Source organism: Patella vulgata, chromosome 9 (genome assembly GCF_932274485.2).
Source record: "Patella vulgata chromosome 9, xgPatVulg1.2, whole genome shotgun sequence".
NCBI lineage: Eukaryota > Metazoa > Mollusca > Gastropoda > Patellidae > Patella > Patella vulgata.
This window is the reverse complement of record NC_065887.2, coordinates 29,258,686-29,280,180: the sequence shown is the minus strand read 5'-3', so window position 1 is coordinate 29,280,180 and position 21,495 is coordinate 29,258,686. Positions and strand designations below refer to the sequence as shown.

The 21,495-nt window shown below is 33.9% G+C and overlaps 2 protein-coding genes and 1 long non-coding RNA gene across 8 annotated transcripts; 1 reads left to right on the top strand and 2 right to left on the bottom strand.

Moving 5' to 3' along the window:
* Positions 1-9: 9 nt before the first annotated feature.
* LOC126807754 (uncharacterized) lies at positions 10-4,258 on the top strand. Of its 5 annotated transcripts, XM_050532530.2 has the most exons (6): positions 34-101; positions 135-190; positions 1,535-1,986; positions 2,656-2,834; positions 3,461-3,542; positions 3,839-4,258. In XM_050532530.2, exons 3-6 carry the CDS (start codon positions 1,548-1,550, stop codon positions 4,051-4,053), a joined length of 915 nt encoding a protein of 304 aa, XP_050388487.1. In that variant the 5' UTR covers positions 34-101; positions 135-190; positions 1,535-1,547; the 3' UTR covers positions 4,054-4,258. The 5 variants fall into 5 exon arrangements, with proteins under 5 accessions (XP_050388490.1, XP_050388486.1, XP_050388488.1 ...); XM_050532533.1 differs by lacking the exon at positions 135-190 and having other exon boundaries at positions 10-119; XM_050532529.2 differs by having other exon boundaries at positions 10-166.
* Positions 4,259-5,108: 850 nt separating this feature from the next.
* LOC126807750 (tripartite motif-containing protein 2) lies at positions 5,109-13,868 on the bottom strand. Of its 2 annotated transcripts, XM_050532524.1 has the most exons (7): positions 13,591-13,868; positions 12,620-12,899; positions 11,374-11,558; positions 10,258-10,578; positions 9,775-9,873; positions 8,872-9,049; positions 5,109-8,256 (listed from the first exon to the last, which is right to left on the bottom strand). In XM_050532524.1, exons 1-7 carry the CDS (start codon positions 13,804-13,806, stop codon positions 7,943-7,945), a joined length of 1,593 nt encoding a protein of 530 aa, XP_050388481.1. In that variant the 5' UTR covers positions 13,807-13,868; the 3' UTR covers positions 5,109-7,942. The 2 variants fall into 2 exon arrangements, with proteins under 2 accessions (XP_050388481.1, XP_050388480.1); XM_050532523.1 differs by having other exon boundaries at positions 9,775-10,578.
* Positions 13,869-16,346: 2,478 nt separating this feature from the next.
* Positions 16,347-21,478, bottom strand: LOC126807749 (uncharacterized). The gene is made up of 7 exons (XR_007674158.2): positions 21,266-21,478; positions 18,986-19,140; positions 18,388-18,509; positions 17,489-17,549; positions 17,282-17,364; positions 16,756-16,897; positions 16,347-16,438 (listed from the first exon to the last, which is right to left on the bottom strand). It is a non-coding gene; the product is annotated as an uncharacterized LOC126807749 (long non-coding RNA).
* Between the last annotated feature and the right edge of the window lie 17 nt (positions 21,479-21,495).

The window sequence follows — 21,495 nt, the reverse complement described above, 5'->3', positions numbered from 1 at the left end:
ACATTTTGCGAGACCCTTCAACACGACGGATTCGTAATACGATGCTTTACCCTAAGACGACCCCATATCGGGATAGTAATATTGAAACTTTCCTCGGGAGAATTTTGTGAGCGTGTAAAGTAACAACACAGTTTGTTTTGATAGGATTGCATGAAGCTGAAGTACCGTAACAATCGCTTAGAAATAACAGGTCAAACCCAACTGAACACGTCATTGATCCATAATCCAGCAAACACTATCATTGCATTTGAAGTCCATGATTAGGATTTTCCCTGACATATTTATATTAAGTATTGTTTAATGGTCGAGAGCAAGACATTAAGTAAAATATTTTAACAACAATTAAGAGGACCGTCAGGCCCGATCGAGTGTTTTTACAATATATTATGCAATGTCTTAAAGCTCGAGACCATTAAACAACTTAAAATACAGACACCACGTGCTTTGCAATGAAATACGTCACTTGGGTTCAATATTTTAGCTAGTTACACTTGGCATACCTTATTTGAAATAATGGTACGAAAACATCAAAGGATGACGTCACATCTGTATTTTAAATGCAAATAATATATATATTAATTGCATATATATTAAAGTGGCTAAGTCTCTAACTCAATATCATCCAAAGTGTTCGACATTGAAACACGAATTATTTGTCAATTTAAATCAACATTGATGTTGTGACCTTACCGGGAAAAGGTGGGCTTCTGATATCCAATATATCAGCCAAAATAAACATTTTACCATTACCATGCGTGTAGGCTACCATAATGCGTTTCAGTGCAATTTGTAACAACGGACTCGAAGAACAAGGCTACACATATTTCACAAGTCATGTCAAATGGTGTCTCCATATTCTTATCTCGAGAGCATGCGCAATAAATACTATCAGTGTAGACTGGAATAACCAGACGCTAGAGATTGCCATTCGATTGAGACTTCTGGCGTATGTATTTTGCCGAACATAACTGATCTGAAATTAGAATAAAAACATTCTAGGCCCCAAATGTTAGCGATTTAGCTCCTTAATTCCATGACAAATTCTGTCACAATAATATTAAGATTGCTTATCAGAGTTATGTGTCTAACAAATATAATGAAAATATATTGGCCCTATACATATATCTATCTATAGGCCCTGCTAGCTAGAAAAGTAAATCAATAGAGCCAGATCAGGGATGCATCTTTATAGAAAAGTAAATGATACAGCTTTCTAGCAATGTGTAGTATAAGGTATGCCAGGGTTGGAGTCCACAAGAAACTTCTCAAACCTCCTTTCAACCTCAGTAAAAACCGACAAAAGTCATGCCCTACCTTTCTGACTTCTACCTAGTAGATGTCACTTAAAGCCTTTGAATAGCCATCAAAAAGACTGAGGAAAAGGTCAGATTTAAATTGATGGGGGCTTAATTCTTGGCAACTGAGCTAATATAGACTACAAATCGCAATTTCGATAGCTTGGAGATAAACAAGTAACCTACTCTCAATAGACAATGGATTAAAAAAAAAAATTTATATCATTTTATAATTTCAGATCTAAAGAAAGTATGAACAAAGTATTTACAACTATTCTCCAGTGTGGAAAGAACAAATTATGTCAGTGTTTGTGTGGTAGATTACCAAAGATCTGTGATAATAAAATTGTGAGTCTTGGAAGAAGGGGGGTCATCACATGGAATTTATCCAATCAGTCAAATAATATCAAAACTTATCAACACAGGCATATTTTACGGAACAATCGAAACCTATGTCAGACTCACAAAAGTTATTCAAAACAGGAAGGCAGTAGAAATAATACTATTGAAGACCGATTAAAAGATAAAAACAGACCTTCAGTTACAGGGAATGCAAAAGATGAAATTTTTACAGAGGAATTCAAAGTAAAGTCTTCAGAAATAATAACTGAAGAAATAGAGGATGTTGAAGATTTCACTGATACAGAAGATACTGAGCAGATAGAAAGGATACTACCCATTTCCCTAAATAGTTAAGTCTGGTGATGGTTACGAATAGTTTTCTTAGGGCCATTTTAACTTGTAAAGGAGTATATGGATTTGAAAAATTTACTACCATTGATCATTTGAAATTAAATGATGGCTTATTTAGGATAATGGAATCAGTATTCTATATAATCACCATTTAAAAATCATCCAAATTGGGGTACAACCCACTCAAAACATAATAGGTCGTGTAAAATTCTATGTCGATTCCGAATGCCTAGGATATAATGATGTGTGCGATGGATCACAAGGTCTGTTATTGAGTCAAGTGGCTTGTGTTTGATTCCCCGCTTGTACATGACAAGGAGTAGAGTCGCCTGTCCAAGCTCACAGGTTTTCACCAGGTCCTCCCTTAGCTAAAGACCCCAAATTATTGAAATAAAATATAACCCTGTTAGCCCCGAATGACCTAGTTTGTGTCGAGTGGACGTTAAACCCCATCTCTCCCCCCCCCCCCCACACACACACACACACTCCCAAAATGATAGTTGACTGACTGAAAAATCTGAGCAAATGACGATTGTATCCTTTTGTTAGAAAAACAATGCATTCAGCAAATAGAATACCCTTTGTTCATTTGTTAATGGGTTTAACACCATAAAGGGTGAAATTGCATACAGGTATGCTTTTTATTAAAATCTTTTATCATTTTCAGGAGGTAAAGAAGGTGTATTTGACCTTGATGACTTTGTGACACTGTTGAAGGAATCAAATGTGAAGGATCTGTGTGTTTTGAAAATACCTGAAAATATTCAGTTTATTAATTATATGGTTATTGTATCTGCTTTATCCTACAGACATATGCTGGCCATATCTAATAATATCAACTATGTTGTAAGTAGCAATGACCTCATTTTTATATCCCAAGCTTAAATCCATTAATATTTAGACAGGGACCAGACAACCTAACTGGAAAAGTACCATTTGCATTTCTATTTAAAGATACATTATATAAAATTTAGATAAAGAGCTGGCCGTTCTTGCTACAATAGTTCAAAAGTAGATAATGCAAAATGAATATATTGAAAATTTCACTCAAATTACTTTATTCTTAGCCAAGTTATCACTGTTTGTAGTTTTGACAAGATGTCTACATTGATTGTTTATTTTAACCACGGTACTGGTATATTCAAGCCTTCGCCTCACTTCTCCATTTTGAAATTAAATCATTAAATGGCCGAACCGAAATCTCAAGCATCTGATGGCATTTAGAGTTGATTTTGGTCTTGTCATGTTAATATATGTCTAATTAATATAACATTTAACACTTACAGAAAGAAAGGCAATAGGCAAATTTAGCTCTTAATTAATGTATCTTGAAGTTTGTTTTTTTTAGTATATATTTTGTTACTTTTCGATTTAAATAATTTTAAGAAAGTGCAGATTTTTAGCCTCTGCAATGAAGCAGCCAAATTAAAGAGGTTTAGTCATTTTAAACAATATCTTTTATTTTATTTCAGTATAAGAAAAGAAAGAATCGTAAAGACAGGTTTTTAAATATTGAAGGAATAAATACCAGAAATTGGTTTGCGATTGATATGGGTTAGTAATAGCTTTTATCAAATCAGGGATGCTAGACCATGGTAAATCCAGCACTGGAAAAAACTAGGTGGTGCTCCGCTTCCTTTGGTGTGCTAAGCTATTGCTTATTTTGATTAGTGGTTAATCAGGGGCTAAAAAGGTCTAAGACTTGATCATTTCAATATAACAGTTGAATAGTCAAATGGCATTTGAATAATGACTTAGCATATTTAAATAATATTATGAGTATTCAATTTACCCACTATATATTCTACAATATAATGTAATTTTTGTGATTCCCTTTAATTTATTTTCAGGAAATATATTGTTGCACATATTCATGCCGGAGACGAGAGACGTGTACGATTTAGAAACTTTATGGACAGTTGGAACTCAATTTGATTCCAAGGTGGAGACACAGAATGAACTGGATCTAATTATGTCAAGACTAGGATTAGACATGTCTTTATATAGCCCAGATGACACAAATTTAAAAAATTCTGAGATGGGATTGGACAATAGACCAAAATAGAATTAACATATCTTTATAAGTTAAATTTTGAAAACAAATATAGTCTGTGCAAGCCAACTTATTAATTGACAGCAAGGATAGAAAGTTATATAAATGAAATATTGTTTTGATTTTTAATAGTGGGTTATGTTTAATGTACCCAGCTATTTTTATATTCTGTACATATAGTACACATGCATGAAAGAGAGATGATTTATTCAAGGCAGCAATAGTTTTGTTTTGTTTCAATATATGTCAGTCTTAAAACATGGTACCACACACAATAGCGTTAAATGTGCGTTTATATGTGCCCTGTCCATAGGTTTGTCTTTGTGTAATTGTTTGAGTGCACTTACTATAAGACAGAGTAAGGATGCCACAGTGCCAACAGAACATATATTTCACTAAACTAAATGTCACCCGCCCCTCGCATTAATTACACTAAACTAAGCTGCTCATCTGCTGGTTACATAAATTTCACTATGTCTCTCTCATCCAGGTTACGTTGATTTCACTAAACAATGTAAACATTTCTATTTTTGCACTATGTTCCATATCAGTGTTCACCAAATAGTGAGTAGGGTCCTCCAGTTTCCTCCCACCGCTAAAGACCCCTATGCGCAAATGAATTATTGAAATAAAATTGAACCATATGTTAGTCCCGAAATGACCTAGTTTGGATCGAGTGGACGTTAAACCCCATTTCTCTCTCTCGCCAAATATTGGCAAGGAAAAGTCTGTTTTCAGTCACATCGGACAAATAACCCACGAGGTACCATGTATACCATTGGCAGCACATTAAACATCATCTGACATTTGGAAATAGAAATAAGGCACACCAGGATTTTCAGCAGGGGAGTGGGTCAACAAATTTCAAATCTCTATATTAAGTGATTTGGTGATAATTTGTGAATGCAAAAAGTGCACAACTGGTTTGAAAAAAAAATGGAATGTTGTAGATGCCATTTCTAACTATTTTGGATCCATGGACCCCCTAAAATGAACCAAATCCCCACCTCACAGCAAACTGTATGGCTTATGCCCGTTTCATTAGCCCAGTGTTGAGTGTAGAAAAGTAACATGTTAAACTATATTTATTAAAAAATATAAAATACAATTTTGGTAATTTCAAAATCAACAGCATGGAATTTTTTCACGTTTTTACCGTGATGAGCACTTCACTTCGGCCAGACAGACCAATTCAATGTCTTGTTTTACATATACTGAGCGCCATGGAAAACGCATCACTTTTTTTTTCCCAAATATTTTATTACTAGGTGGTTTTGTGTGTATAATATTATGCAATACTATGAACTATTGTTTCACACAATGCTCCCAAACGCAAAAAATATCGACCTGTGAGCAAAAAAAAAATTGCACGGGATGCACATGAAAAACCCAATATTCACGTGCAGCATTGTGTGTGAGCCCTTTAAAAGCATGTTTTCAACTTAATGTGCAGTACATGAACTGTGAAACGTCAATCTGTCGTAATTTTTTCTTGGACGTGTGAAGGAATTGAGCTAGAGATGCCAAGACTTACTGAAAATCAACGGAATGAAGCCATGGGAATGTCCAGGACTGGCATGTCTACACGTGCTATTGCCAGACACTTCAATTGTCATCAGTCCACTATTGTAAGGTTGGTGGAACGTGTTCGAGTTACTGGATCAACACGTGACCGTCAACGTCCTGGTCCACAACACGTTACAACCCAGGCTCAAGACCGCTACATCCGGGTGTGGGGAGGCTTCACATTTCATCACCGGACCGCCCTAAACATTTGCAGGGGTCGCGTTAATGCTGTAGCCTACCGTGATGATGGCCCGTGGAGGACACATGCGCTACTGACATCTGTGTCGTACTTTTGGTTTTGACCCCTCTGATTTTGTACCCTTGATTACAGATTAAACATCCATAAGTGTACAAATGTTTTGTTATTGATGTGTTCCCATTTGAATATTGTTCACAATAAGAAGCAAAATAAATAAGATATGTTTACAGGATCATTTTGTTATATGAAAAGCTAAGTGATGCGTTTTCCATGGCACTCAGTATATATTTTTTGCAAGGCAGGTCGGAAAAGGATGAAAAGATAGAAAGAACCAGGTATTGAAGATGCACAAAGTATATCTAAATGTTGATATTACTATAATAAATCTCAGGTGTATATCCAAAATACAAAAGGTAAAATATCAATTTTATATCAAAAAAAAAACCTGCTGTCCTACCACATTGGTAATATTGCATTTTATTTCCTGATCACTGTTTAGAAAGTAATCATTATACAGCAATAGTCAATTGAGTTGTTTATTTTTGAACAGTGATCGAGAAATTAAACAGTTGTAAATTGCACGCTTATTATCTATATTGAATGGTCAGCTTTAAACTGGACATAAGTACAAATTAGATATTGAATGAATGTTGAAGAAATCAATGAGAAATACACAAGATTAAATGATACCAAATTCAAACATTCTACCTCAATTAGAAGGAGAGTCATTGTGTCTCAAAAAGTGTGACGGGCAAACAGAACCATTTTAATAGTTTCACTAATTCAAATGATGCATATAATTTTCATACAGATCGAATGATAACTTTTGTTGTTCAAGCATGCACAAGGTCCAACAAAGTAAAACAAGCGCCAGAAGTAATTAAAGGAAATTGCTGAAATTCAATTGGCTTCTTCGTTTCACTAATTTAAATGATACATATAAATTTCGTACAGATTGGATGACAACTTTGTCAATCGAGCATTAACAAGGTTCAACACTTTAAACAAGGGTCATAACTTTAGAAGAAATTAACGGAAATTCAATAGGTTTTTTTGTTTCAATAATCTAAATGATGCAAATAAATTTCATACAGACTGTATGATAACTTTTGTTGTTCAAGCTTTCACAAGGTCCAACAAAGTGAAACAAGGGCCATAACTCTAGTAAACGTAATTAATGGAAATTTCAGAAATTCAATTGTAGGACATTTGTATGATGCCATCTAACCTCTAGGCTCCTCAAACAGGTTTACTTGCACAATGCTTCCTACTGATTTTTGGTGGACCAAGGACTCAACAAGGTATCAATCAGTAATTACGCATGCATGTCCTAGCATATTCAATGAGCCCTCATTGAACAATGATAAAATTCACTGACAAACAAAAGCTGTCCAGTAAACAGGTGTATCCAAAACCATATAAAAATATATAAACTTTGTTGCATGGAATCCTGTTCTGAATTTGAATTTGCTCAAGTCCTACTATCGGCACTCTAGATTATTTTCTGTTTCGTGGTTTGAGGTGATTGTCTGTGATGAATTAAATTAAAAATGACAATTTCGGATAAAGAACAGCATATTATCAAATATTGATATAAATCATTGTGATCTTATTATTACACATTCTATATTGGGGGGGGGGGGAAGCTTGGGAGCTTGGCCTATGATACACCCACCAGTAACAAGGTAGCTCTATGATACACCCACCAGTAACAAGGTAGCTCTCGCTAGCTCTAAAACCGTTTTTATTAAAGGTACTGTGAAACCTGTGCCCAGTAAAATGTGAATTGTGATGACATTAAATGTCCGCATTAAAAATGAGAATATAAAAATGAGTTATAGCCTTAAATCATCATGATGCCTTTACAAAACAGCACAATAATATGACATCTTGAATGATGGAAGTGCAACAAATAATAAAATGTAAATGAATCAGCATTAATTTTCTTAATAATTCACTGTTTATCCGGGACTCTGACAATACTGTGTGACAAGGACATTTTCATGCCATCAATCATTTAGGAATTATGACATCTGCAAACAATAGTGAAAATTATGCTAAACAGCATGAAAATGGCAAATTATTTAAGAAATTTCATAACCTAGGAATAATGGAAATGTCGACCATTTGAGACAATTATAAAATTATCGGGTAATTGTCATCTGAATTAAGTTGGGCAGCAAACCTTCTTTGATCTTCTAGTGAAGAGATCCGAAAATGAATCAAATAGAAACCCCCAAATGAATCAGCAACCCACATTCCATCTTTTGAAAATTGTATAGCTCTTGGTTTACGGATGCCAATAGAACTGATGTGTATTAGGCTGATCAGCCTGCCAGTATTAATATTCAGCTGTAGAATAAAACTGTTGCCTTCATCCGAGACATGTAATTCATTATTAACGGACATAGTCAAACCCTTTGGTACAAAATTCCTTGGTTGATCCAGTCCTGAAAAAAAAATGTAATGCAAAGCTTTACTAATAACTTAATGTATGTCTGATGATGGTGGGGGTGGGGGTGCATTTAAACAGTTGAATGCCAGATATATATATATATATATATATATATATATATATATATATACAGTGAGAGAGATGGAGTTTAACGTCCACTTAACACAAACTAGGTCAATTAGACGCAGAGTTATCATGTTCCAAAATCTCTACAAATCAAATTGCTTATCACTTTGCTTAACCTGAGTACAAGATGTTCTTCATCGAACTTCGTCAAGGTACTGATGATCCATCATTTTACCCTAATTAGAATCAAAGTTATCATGTTCCAAATTATTGATGAATCAAATTGCTTATCTCTACCTTGCTTAAGCAGAAAATGTTCATCATCAACCGTAGTCAAGACATACATTTGAACATTCTACCTCAATTAGAAGCAGAGTTATTGTGTTGCAAAAAATGTGACTGACAGACAGATGGATCAATACATTTCAACAGTTGAACAGACAGGCAATCATATCAAAATATATTAAAATCTGAAAGCCATGATTGGTGTCAGTCCATGCAAACACATCTTTTTAGACATAATTTTCATATTTAACTGAATTACCTTCTCCTTTGTAGATATGTTTTATATAAAAAGTACCACGATTTTCCTGCATGATAATAACTTGTTGACTAACAGGATCACAAATAACAACTGTCAGAAGACCTCCTTCCTTGGTAACCATAAAATCATTTGGTTTCTTCAATCTTAATTCTTGGTTATTTCTAAACAGCCACGTTTTCTTTAAAATAAAAATTATTGGTATAATAATTATAACATTTAAAAGATTGATTTCTATTAACAAGATAATTATATATGTGACGAGTCTTGATGATTCAGCCTATAATCCTAACAGAGTTATCTTCTCTCATCACGTGACTTTAAATCATACATATTGACATTTCTTGCCAGGCCCTCTGTCCTTTACCAATAACAAGAGGATACTAGGCTGGAATATCTAAAGGAACTTTCTTGGTCAACTTCAGTATCGATTCTGGGACCTTCATTAAAAAATTTCTAAATACCTAGATATTATTCAAAAGGAGATAGCTTATTGTGAATGAAACAGGCCTACGGTCAGTGTTTACCACAGAAACTGCTTGATAACTAGGGATACACTTTTAGAACAAAATCGTTAAGAATAGAACAAATAATCAATTTGATCAAGGGCAATAACTCCAACCATAATTCGTTGAAAATAAGACTCTTCATCTTAAGAACACAGACATTGTGTATAAATTTTAAAGTAAAACAGATGTAAACTACATGTAAGTCTCAAGAGCATTACAAGCAATTGTGGACAAAGGATGGGGTTGACAACAATATATGACCATATGGAAAGTTTTAGTCTAGGGTACATGTAAAGCAGTTTTGCTGTTTTGCATGCAGTCAGGTGAGACTGGGTCGTATTTTTAGCGTCAAATTTATTAAATATTTTTTTTTCTTGTTGAAAGTGACAAAAGTTACCTTATCGGTATTCATTACACCTTTTGCTGAACCTTTACCCCAAATCAGCACATAAACTTGACCACCATACTGATAAACTGCTACTGGAGTATCTGGTAACTGAAATCGATGAGACTGTTCAACAGTTGGGTCATAGATGTGCTCCAAATTAAACAAAACCTTTTGACTCGGGCAAGAAATTACCATTTTGTTACTTGGTGCCGGCAATAGTGCCAATCCTGACACATCCTTCCCAGCAATGGCTAGTTTCTTCAACGTAACACCGTTCTTGTTGATCAATTCCAGATTGGGATTGATGGGATCAAAATTTACCCAAACTCGCCCTTGCGACTCTGTGCTAATACATCTAATTATGTATTTATTCATGCCTCGACTCCAAATGGTTCTTACTAATCTGGGATGAATGGGAATGGGAGGTAACTGAGCCATATGATTATTCGAAAAAGGAAAAGCACTTGTTGAGACATCTATTGTGTTACTAACACCATTAGAAACACCATGTTGTTGAGAAATATCCTTAGATACAATTTCTCCCATAAAATTGGAAATCATTTCCCGTGCCTTTCCGTTCTGATTTGCTGCTCGTTCATAAGTTACTTCATTAGTATCAGGGTTAAATTGTGGTGGAGTTGAATCAATGGTCTTCATTTTTTCACTGACTGTTGTCTTTAATTTCAGCAAGGTCTGAACATCATGCTTATTTTGTTCCTTGTTGATCTGTTCAACCAAATCTTTCATTTGTTTGTTGTTTTTTTCTAAAGTTTTCTGGTACTGAATAACTTTATTGGTCTCTTTTCTCTGACTCTGAAAATGGAAAACATAGCAATATGGGATATAACGCCCATAAAAGCCAACAAAGACATTAAAAGACTAATAGTATAGTCAATGCACCATAAAACAATGAATGGATGAAATATGGTTTATTGTCCTACTTTTCTGAACCGATCCGGCTAATGAAATGAAATGAAATGGGGTTTAACATCCTACCCGGGCTAATGAAGGTTGAGATAAAACAATAATATAGGAATATAACCAAACTAGATACAACTGTCCAGATATACAATTCAAACAGGGAAAAAACAACATTTGTTCAGTATACCTTTTCAACATCAATTAAATAGAAATGCAATAGGGTTTAACTTCCACTCGCAACAAACTATGTTGTTTTAGGACTAACATACAATTTTATTCTAATAGTTCATTTGTACGTAAAGGTCTTTAGCAGTAAGAGGAAAGCATTCAAACCTGAAAAAACCCAAAAGCTAAGGCAGGTGAACCTACTCCTTGTCACTCACAAGTGTGGAATCAAATCCACGCCACTGGGCTCAATTACAGTTCTTCTGATCTATAGTGCAGGTGTTAAGCGATTTGGTCACTAAACTCTCAAGAAATGCAATAAATCCAATATTAATAGTACAAGATAATGTACCATATTTCCAACCGGTTGACTAATAATTGGGCGGCGTCGAAATGATGAAAGAAGTATAAAGGTTGGAATGTTAAAGGAAGACTACTCCAGACCATGAAAACTACATTTCTGATGTACAACACTACTGTTTCTGGATTCCTATGTTGATGCCAGTATCTGAAATCACTAACCTTTGTAATCATATCCAATAAAATCTTTTTCCTGTTATCCACCAAATCATGTAGATGTTCTGCATTTCCAATAACCGAAGCTTTCAATTCCTGTAATTTATGGTCCATTTTCTTTTCTATTCCTTCTGCCGATTCCCTTGCTGCCTTGTATTTTAGAATAAATGATTGAATCGTTTCACTCTTCTCTGTAAAATACAAATGCTAAAGAGTGGAAACTATTTGTCAATTAAATAAAATACAAAGATAGAGGTAAATTATAAGCTTTTTGACATTCTCAAACGAGAAATGATATCTTGCAACCTGATTAAAATACAGATCCTATTTCGTTTTGTTTTTTATAGTTCAAAATTTCGTTTTACTTGTCTTTACTACACTAGGATCTGGAAGAGTTGTTATATTACCAGCATTTTGGTTGAAGTGAGGGATAAGCCAATGAAACGGTCTGTTACTGCGACTTCTTGGCGTGCCATGCACAGAACTGTGGGAAAACCACTAGAAACGTCAATGCTGATTGATTAATCAATGTCTGACGTCATAGGGGCAAAAGTCGCTCGTACGACCCCTGACACGACCTTCGAGTACAACTTGTCAGATCTTCATGTAGTGTAGGCCATCGAAAGTATAAAAAAAAAAAGAAAACAAAATATAGATCTGTATTTCAAAGAGATTGGATATCTCATGTTCTAGGTGGGGTAAGTGTATCTTGTCTAGTGCAAAATATTTAATTTTAAAGTGACTTTTTCATTGGTGCGCTATGGATTTGCTCAGCCATAAAATACTTCATTTGTAAACCACCTCACAATGTCTTTCCATTGATCATTATTTGAGGGATTTTGAATCCCTGGCAAATTACAATACTGAGAAATTTGAATCTAGGAATATCAATCATTTAGTATTTCACTTAGTATTAACAATCATCTGATTTTGCAAAATTGATATCCTCTAGCTGTATATGATATTAACAAGCCAGTGCCATCTGTAAAATCTGTTAAAATCTTTTACAAGAGGAGATATTTTGGTTTTCTTTTCTTAATTAAATGTGAAATAACCAATTTGAGTAGGCCTACATCTTTATTCATTTGCGTGGATTAGATATAATTACCTGAAAATTGCAATGATGATCAGAGCCTTTATTGTTCAAAAGCATGGCATAGTATACATAAATTCATAGCCAATCATTCAATACTTGTGGGGTGCGGTTCAAATGGGGAATCATATAAGGGCTGATTTTAACCTCTCATTTTACCTTTTAACTCGTCTTTAGTACAGTGTAATATATCTTCCAAATCTCTCGTATCGTGTCCTTCATGTGAAGTTAGTTTACAGTGTAGGCAAATTGGAATGTCACACTTGGAACAGTAAAACTGTAACATCTGATTCTGTTTGCGGTGTTTTGGACAAGGTTGTTCAAATAAACAGCCATCTTCACCATCTTTGCCACTGTTACTGACAACAGTGCTTATCTCCAAAAGGCGGGATTTCAAAAGCTCCTCTGATGACCTCGCAGCAATAACATAAAAATTTGTCTGAAAAATAAAATTAAGTTTCGGTTGCCAGTCATAACCCTTACAACCACATAAACCAAGTCGCAAATGTAAATTGTCACATTTTTGTTCTTTAGAGGAAAATGGGAGCAATTAAAAGACACTAAAAATTGATCAAGGGCAATAACACATGAAGTAATTTTTAGAAACAATTAAAATTTGACAGGCTTCTGGTTCTTCCTACATCTAGCACTACCATTAACCAAACATACAACTTTCATCCAAAATTGTAGGAGTTCATATACATGTAATATTTTTGTCTTTCGAAACTAGACACTGTGTATGAATTTTAAAGTCCATCGGACAATAACTTTATACCCCCCAAAGCCCGAATCTGTAATCTACTGGATACATACAGGGTTATGTCGAAAGTTCATGTAAATTGTAATTTGTCTTATCCAGTAGGCCATGTGCAGACTGATAAAATTTTAAAATAAGGAAACATGTTATAATTTCTTTGAACATTTTCTTGTAAATGGCAAACTATAATACTGACAGTCAAAAGAAGATGTAAAGAGTTTTTTATTTACACATTTTCATCTGTGTTTTATTGTCTCTGGGAAAAACAGATGTTCTTTGCCAACAACTAACATGCTGACCATAATCTGCAGCACACCATAAGACAATAAAAAAAGCCACAGATAGCTTACTTCATTGCATAATATTAAATCACCTGAAATCCGTCTGCTTCTTTTGGTGGAACTTTAACGTGTGTCCGACAATTTGGACAAGGAAAAACATTTCCTTTCCTTTTGTTCCTTTTGATGTGAGCTGTCAAACATTTCTTACAAAAAGTGTGGAAACAGGGCAGAAGCTTAGGTTCATCAAAAGTTTCCAAACAGATTGTACATTCAAAAAGGCTGTCATCATTAATCGGTGCAGCAGCCATACCTGATACATGTACAAACCAATTAGGATTGTATTTGGATTGGTGTCCTTTCTTCTTTTGTATCTGCCTGAAAGAAAAATATCTTTTAACAAGAATGAGCAAACTATGGACCTGGAATCTATCATGACGTCATCGCCTCCGTCTTGGAATTGTGACTTCATATCAAAAATCGAAGTCTTTTCAATTGATGTGCAATTGTACAAGGAACAACCATGTCAAGTTACATGTTGATTGTACCTGAATTGACGTAGAGCCTTAGGTTTTTTCGAAGTGCGTTGCCCCCAAGAACAAGATGAGTAGTGCTTGAGGCTCAGTTCCTGATCCAAAAATAGACCCTTAATGAAATTTGAAGAATGAGTTAGCGTGATAAAGCCCAGGATTAATTTTTAAAATTAACCAAGCAACAATGAGGTCAATGTACCCCGCCCTAATCCTAAAATAAATAGATGATACTTTTTAATTAAATGAGAGATGTTAAAATATGGAGAAGCTATATCTCAACTTTAGGTAAATTAATATTCATTAAAGAGAATATCGTAAACTCTGGTCATAATATTGTAGATTTCATTTGTCATAATTCAATTAGTGCTCTGAAAGAAATCCTCATTTCAAAGATAGGCAGGTATCGCATATTTTGTCGTGTGTAGATCTTTTGTTAGTAATTTGCAAGTAGGCCTATTTATATACACCATTCACATATTATTTATAAATAGTATTTCAGGAGGATATCTCTCAACATAACTAATTCAAACATCCCAAATTTTCAGATGTTGCCAGTTACAGTATAATAACTCAATAATTAGTAAACCTACAGGTAGTCTATCGATAGTTTCATTAACAGGAGTGCATATTGTGATTGTTTACATAACATCTATTGGAAAAGGGAAATACACATACAAATTCAATAAGTAACCCTGTGGGTTAGTCTGTCATTACCGAGTGCATATTGTGATTGATGGCACAATTATAATTCAGTTTTACTATACATGAATCACCCATTCCAAAAAAAGGGTGTGTCACTGTTGCATTGTGGGAGATCGGTGAGCAAACTCACTCATAGCCGCCATTACTTTGCATTGGATTTCTCTGACCAAATTGTAGTGATGGGGGATATGTCATATGATGTGATAGAGACACAGATGGTTGATGCACATAAAGAATACCTCAGAAAGCACATTTTGAAGTATACAGATCTCAAAAAGGTAAAATTAAAACTTCAAAACAAACAGCTGTCAAAACTTAACCATACAACAAGACTAATAAATAGATAGAACTCAATGACCCTTGAATACCGCTCGGGTTATTCAATGGTTCAAGAGAGTGTATCCCTGCGCAAGTATTCCACGAGCGATAACGAGTGGAATGCGGCAGGGATACACTCGAGTGAACCATTGAATAACCCGAGCGGTATTCAATGGTCATTGAGTTCTGTTTTTATTCTATAACTACATGCAAATCTTAAAATACACTGTACTATCTAGATTACTATCTAAAATTCATCATAGGTTCCGCCCTTTTTTCTTTCTTTTTTACAAAAATTGTGGTTGCCTAGTTGTAACGTCATTACAGTTTGACGTAGTTCTGTAAGTGACGTCATTATGGACAAAAGTAGTACGTTTTCAAGCCATTGAATACAACTATAGGTTATTCAATGGCTGTATTCAATGGCCGTATTCAATGATATTTGCTTGTATTTGCATGTAGTTATAGAATAAATAATAGTAATTAATTTTAAAATATATAAATGAATAATACTGAACGTAATAAGCATTCTTAATGTACCCTGTGCTATTTATTTCTATGCAACACTGTACACTCACAGTTTGAGTATTGACCTGCTAAAAGTGACAGCGATCAGCTGATTGACAGCTGTTTGTTTTGGAGTTTTCATTTTACCTTTTTGCGATCTGTAAACTTCCACACGGAATCAAACACATTTTTTGAAAATACTTGATGAAAATTTGGTTGTCAGTTACCGTAATTCTTGCACTTCTTAAAAAACACAATTGCTAAAGAATTTGGGACATTTAGATCGCAAGATTGATAACTCAGTACATAATTATCCAAACTGTTATAGGATTCACTATTAGTCCAATACAATTATCACCTTAAAATTTTAAACAATAAATATATCTGTTTCAAATGGAAAATAGTACTCACATAAATATTCTAAATCAAACAGTTTTTCAAAACTTTTAAAACCTATTTTTTTGGAATTCATTTTTTGATGTCAATTAAAACTAATTAAAAGAAATAAAATTTTGGTAAGGAAATATTTAAAGGAGCCTTTTGAATTACATGGATGTTGAATGGGATTCATATGATGTGGTATTTTGATGAGTGATGGAGAAAGCTCTAAATGGTTTAACATATCAATAAATAGAAAGCAATCAAATCAAATTTTTTATATTTGACCCTTTAAAAGAGGGAGCACCTTTTAATACTTAATTGATTGAAATTATTATTCGGTACTGTATAGTTTTATACATTTAAGATACCATCATTTATATACATTTACCTGCAACAGAATTGATGTGTTCATCAGGTTCAATATTATGTAGTATATCATATTCTTTAAATATTTTAAATCCAACTTTCCTATGTATACATTCCGGATACTGATTATAAAAGTCTGTAAGTAAATAAGTAAGTAAGTAGGTAAGTAGGTAAGTAAGTAGGTAGGCAGGCAGGCAGGCAGGCAAGTAAGGAAACAAATGTTTCACTTTAATTGAAAATGCATCATTTGTATCATATTTTGAATGTTAAGCTTGAGCAGATGATATAGATGGTCTGAAGTAAAGACAGAAAAAGTTGTGAAATTGTATGTGTATATGATTCATTAAGCTCAACATCTTGTTAACCTAGAAGTCACATTTAACCTGCGTTCATAACCTCAATTTATCAACAATGAAAATTAAACGCAATATTCAAAAAGATGAAGATACATACCAAAACGTGAAGAACAATACTGGTTGGAAGATGATGACATCTGCCTAGACCATGCAGGTTGGCAGCTACACATGACAACCCATGCCGATTCTCTATTTTCAAACATCACAGCTTTTCTTTCAAGAAGAATTAAGCACTCTTTCTAAACAATTTGATAAATGTTTGATATAGTAGTTTTAAAAATACTGCTAATTTAGTAGGTTGATTGTCAGTAATAGCCCCTATATAGCAAGTTCTTATAACATGTGCATGCTTTAGCAGCAAGAAGGATGCTAGTTGTCAACTTTGGTGTTATCTTTAATTTCTAACAATGGGGTAGATAAAATCTATATAATCACTAAATCTAAACACCTATGAGTGAACTTTTTAAAAAATTTTCCTTTTCATTACAGAAATAGATCAACAAGTAAAGAATTTCAATTAGATGTTGAAATTGTTTGCCTCCAAATTACAGATAGACGAAACGAGTCAACATTTGGAACAAAATTCAGTTAAACATATGTTCGATTGATATTATAAAACATACCTTTAATAATGACTTTTCTAAAGTAATATCTGGTAGGACCATAAAAAAGCTTATTCCATCAGCCAGAGTTACAGATTCTTTTTCTGAAAGACACATTATATGCTACATTTTGCAATATTATTGCAGGAAAGGCAATCAATGCTACCCACGTTGTCAAAAGAAGTTAGAACTGCTTCCATTTATTTAAGTGAAATTCATATATCTTACCTGATTCAAGTAAATTCAGATATATCTCCACCTCTGGCAGAAAGGGTTCTTCTTGTATGCCCTTTGAAAATATAAAAAAATTACATAAAAAGTTATCCATGTCTGTAAAAAAAATTGTGAAAACACAGTAATTTATAAATGTGGGAAAGATCTTTAATTATACCTATCGCTCTTTTAAAATACACACAATTTCATTCTTTTCTATCAGAGAGGTAATATTGGCTAATTTGGAAGAGAATATTGTTTAACAAGTACGATAGTACTATATGGACCAGGAACCGATCATGACGTCATCGCCACCATCTTGGAATTGTGACGTCATATTGAAATCGAAGTCTGTCGATCGATGCGCAATTGTCCAATTGCTGATTTTCATGTCGATCAGACTTGAATTGACGGAGCCTTAGGCTTTTTCGAAGATCGACACCCCAAAAACAACAAGAAGAAGAACAAGATGAGTAGCGCTTGAGGCCCAGTTCCTGGTGCAAAAATCTATAATTAGTACCAAATACGTAATAGTAATTAATAATCACATGACCACTGCCTTCTACCCTAGGTGATTACATCACATTACCAAATACCATGTTTGTACATCCTAATATATTAAATGTAGAGTAGTCCATCATCCAAAGTGTGGTAATAAGACTGGAGGGAAATTGGGAAGACATTAAATGGCCAGTAAACATAGCAGTACAGCTGCTAAGAGAGCGGACGTTTTGGTCCTATACTAGAATCTGTGAGATCCTGATATACGATTCTGTAAAAGTAACTTATATTCCTGATAACAATGAAACGACAGCATATGTGAAGATGCCATATCAAAAATTGTTTGACTAAATATATGCAATAATGCATTTTACAATGTACATGAAAATTTAAAACTATGATTAAACACATACATCCTCAAATTGAGCACATCCAATTGGTTCAGTCAATTTTGGGGCAGACTTGGATGTTGATTCAGAATTATTTACTTCCAATGAAGATGATTGACCAATTTCTTTATTTGTCAGGTGAGTTTCTGTAAAAAAAACAAAACAAACGATACTAAATATATTTATAGTTTAGATAGAAATGATGTGAGTAATGTCTATCAACAACACACTTAAAGATCATCGAGTTGCAATAATAAGGTACAATGTGGTCTTGTGTATTAAAGAATCTGGTCTGTTGAATAGATATGGCCTTATGTATTAAAACTGTTAAATAGACCATCAAGACACAACACTGTCTCTTGTGTTATAGGATACGTTAAATAGACCAGGTCTATGTATTATATCATATGGTCTCATGCATTACTTAATTAGGTCTAGGGGTCAATGAGGTAATGCATGAGACCATATGATATAATACATAGACCTGGTCTATTTAAAGGATCAGTTAAAGAGATCATCAAGTTACAATCCATAATATTCCAAAGCATGAAGATCAGTCTTTGTGTGACTTTGATAATAGACATCAAGCAATGATTGTGCCGTTAAAACTAGATAAACAAACCTTGGTTCAAGGCTGATTTTGGTGAACGCTTTGATAACTTTCTTTTAGAAAAATCATAAAATGATTGCCCAGGTCTTTTAAACCTTCGTTTGTGATACTCTAAACTCAATACCTTTGGTGGTTGCATCTCCTTATCAAGTTTCTCATCCATTTAACTAAAAAAAAACATGGATTAGATAATATTAATTTTTTTTTTCCAGAGTTCCACAAAAAAATTAAAACTATCAGTTAATATATTCCAAAACATACATCATCAAATAGAGCACATCTTATTAACACTGTTTTAATGAGGTCTTCTGTATTACAGGGTATGGTCTCATGTAATTAAAACATTCATGAGACCATGATGTGGTATTGTGTATTATAGGGTATGGTCTCTTATGTTATAGGATATGGTCTCATGTAATTAAAACTGTTAAAGAGACCACCAAGTTATCATGTGGTCGTATGTTAAAGGGTATGGTTCCATGTATTAAAACTATTAAAAGGACCATCAAGGTACATTATGGTCTCTTGTGATATATGATATGGTCTCATGTAATTAAAACTGTTAAAGAGACCATCATGTTATCATGTGGTTGTATGTTAAAGGGTATGGTCTCATGTATTAAAACTATTAAAAAAAATCATCAAGGTACATTATGGTCTCTTGCGTTATAGGATATGGTCTCATGTAATTAAAACTGTTAAAGAGACCATCATGTTATCATGTGGTCGTATGTTAAAGGGTATCTTCTCATGTATTAAAACTATTAAAAAGACCATCAAGGTACATTATGGTCTCTTGTGTTATAGGATATGGTCTCATGTAATTAAAACTGTTAAAGAGACCATCATGTTATCATGTGGTCGTATGTTAAAGGGTATGGTCTCATGTATTAAAACTATTAAAAGGACCATCAAGGTACATTATGGTCTCTTGCGTTATAGGATATGGTCTCATGTAATTAAAACTGTTAAATAGACCATCATGTTATCATGTGGTCGTATGTTAAAGGGTATCTTCTCATGTATTAAAACTATTAAAGAGACCATCAAGGTACATTATGGTCTCTTGTGTTATAGGATATGGTCTCATGTAATTAAAACTGTTAAAGAGACCATCATGTTATCATGTGGTCGTATGTTAAAGGGTATGGTCTCATGTATTAAAACTATTAAAAGGACCATCAAGGTACATTGTGGTCTCTTGTGTTAAAGGATATGGTCTCATATTGGGACATATTATTCAGTTACAACAAGAGTGTTATTGGGGCTTTAAAGGGTATGGTCTCATGTATTAAAACTATTAAAAGGACCATCAAGGTACATTATGGTCTCTTGTGTGATTGGATATGGTCTCATGTAATTAAAACTGTTAAAGAGACCATCATGTTATCATGTGGTCGTATGTTAAAGGGTAGCCTCTCATGTATTAAAACTATTAAAAGGACCATCAAGGTACATTATGGTCTCTTGCGATATATGATATGGTCTCATGTAATTAAAACTGCTAAAGAGACCATCATGTTATCATGTGGTCGTATGTTAAAGGGTATGGTCTCATGTATTAAAACTATTAAAAGGACCATCAAGGTACATTATGGTCTCTTGTGTTATAGGATATGGTCTCATGTAATTAAAACTGTTAAAGAGACCATCATGTTATCATGTGGTCGTATGTTAAAGGGTATGGTCTCATGTATTAAAACTATTAAAAGGACCATCAAGGTACATTATGGTCTCTTGCGTTATAGGATATGGTCTCATGTAATTAAAACTGTTAAAGAGACCATCATGTTTTCATGTGGTCGTATGTTAAAGGGTATGGTCTCATGTATTAAAACTATTAAAAAGACCAACCTAGGTACATTATCATTATGGGCTCAAGTGTTATAGGAAAAGGACCCATGTACATTAAAACTGTTCAAGATATCATCAAGGTCTTCTGTTATAGGATGTGGTCTCATGTATTAACACTGAAAGATCTGCAAGGTATTAGGCTATGGTCTGTATATTACACGATATGGTCTCATGTATTAATAAAGAGCAAGAGAAGTTTTGTGTAAATGCATGGTGCGGTCTAATAAAAATTTTCATGCCTGTAAATACAATCTATACTTTTATGTTCTAACATACGTTTATAGGCTTTACCACCATTATGTCTAACTTATAAGTTATAATTGTAGGCTATCCCATTCCCTGTACACTGTGTAACATTTTACTTTTTAGTTGGAGATTTGAGTTCCAGCACGAGCGATTTGTTATTTCAAAATAAGCCAGTAATGTAAAGTCACTCACTGGTTTCACTCTGTTCATTCAGAATAATTAAATATCAGTGCCTTCTTTTCTCGTTGATGTTTAACGTCGGATAAATAGTAAAATATCTCAAATAATACTTATTCATTTATGTTTTGAAACAACCCGCGAGGATCCGCAGATATAACTACTTCTCACATCCGATTGGTTAAAAAGCATAAACCCCGCCCCTTTTCGTCCCTATCGGACCATGGTCTCTGGGCTATTTTTCA

Coding starts and splice junctions, on each gene's coding strand:
- LOC126807754 (XM_050532533.1), top strand. CDS start 1,548: ATGAACAAAGTATTTACAACTATTCTCCAGTGTGGAAAGAACAAATTA. Junction 1,987..2,655: donor ACTACCCATTTCCCTAAATA/GTTAAGTCTGGT, acceptor TATCATTTTCAG/GAGGTAAAGAAGGTGTATTT. Junction 3,543..3,838: donor TTGGTTTGCGATTGATATGG/GTTAGTAATAGC, acceptor ATTTATTTTCAG/GAAATATATTGTTGCACATA.
- LOC126807750 (XM_050532523.1), bottom strand. CDS start 13,806: ATGGCTGCTGCACCGATTAATGATGACAGCCTTTTTGAATGTACAATC. Junction 12,900..13,590: donor AAGAAGCAGACGGATTTCAG/GTGATTTAATAT, acceptor TTTATTTTTCAG/ACAAATTTTTATGTTATTGC. Junction 11,559..12,619: donor TACTAAAGACGAGTTAAAAG/GTAAAATGAGAG, acceptor TGTATTTTACAG/AGAAGAGTGAAACGATTCAA.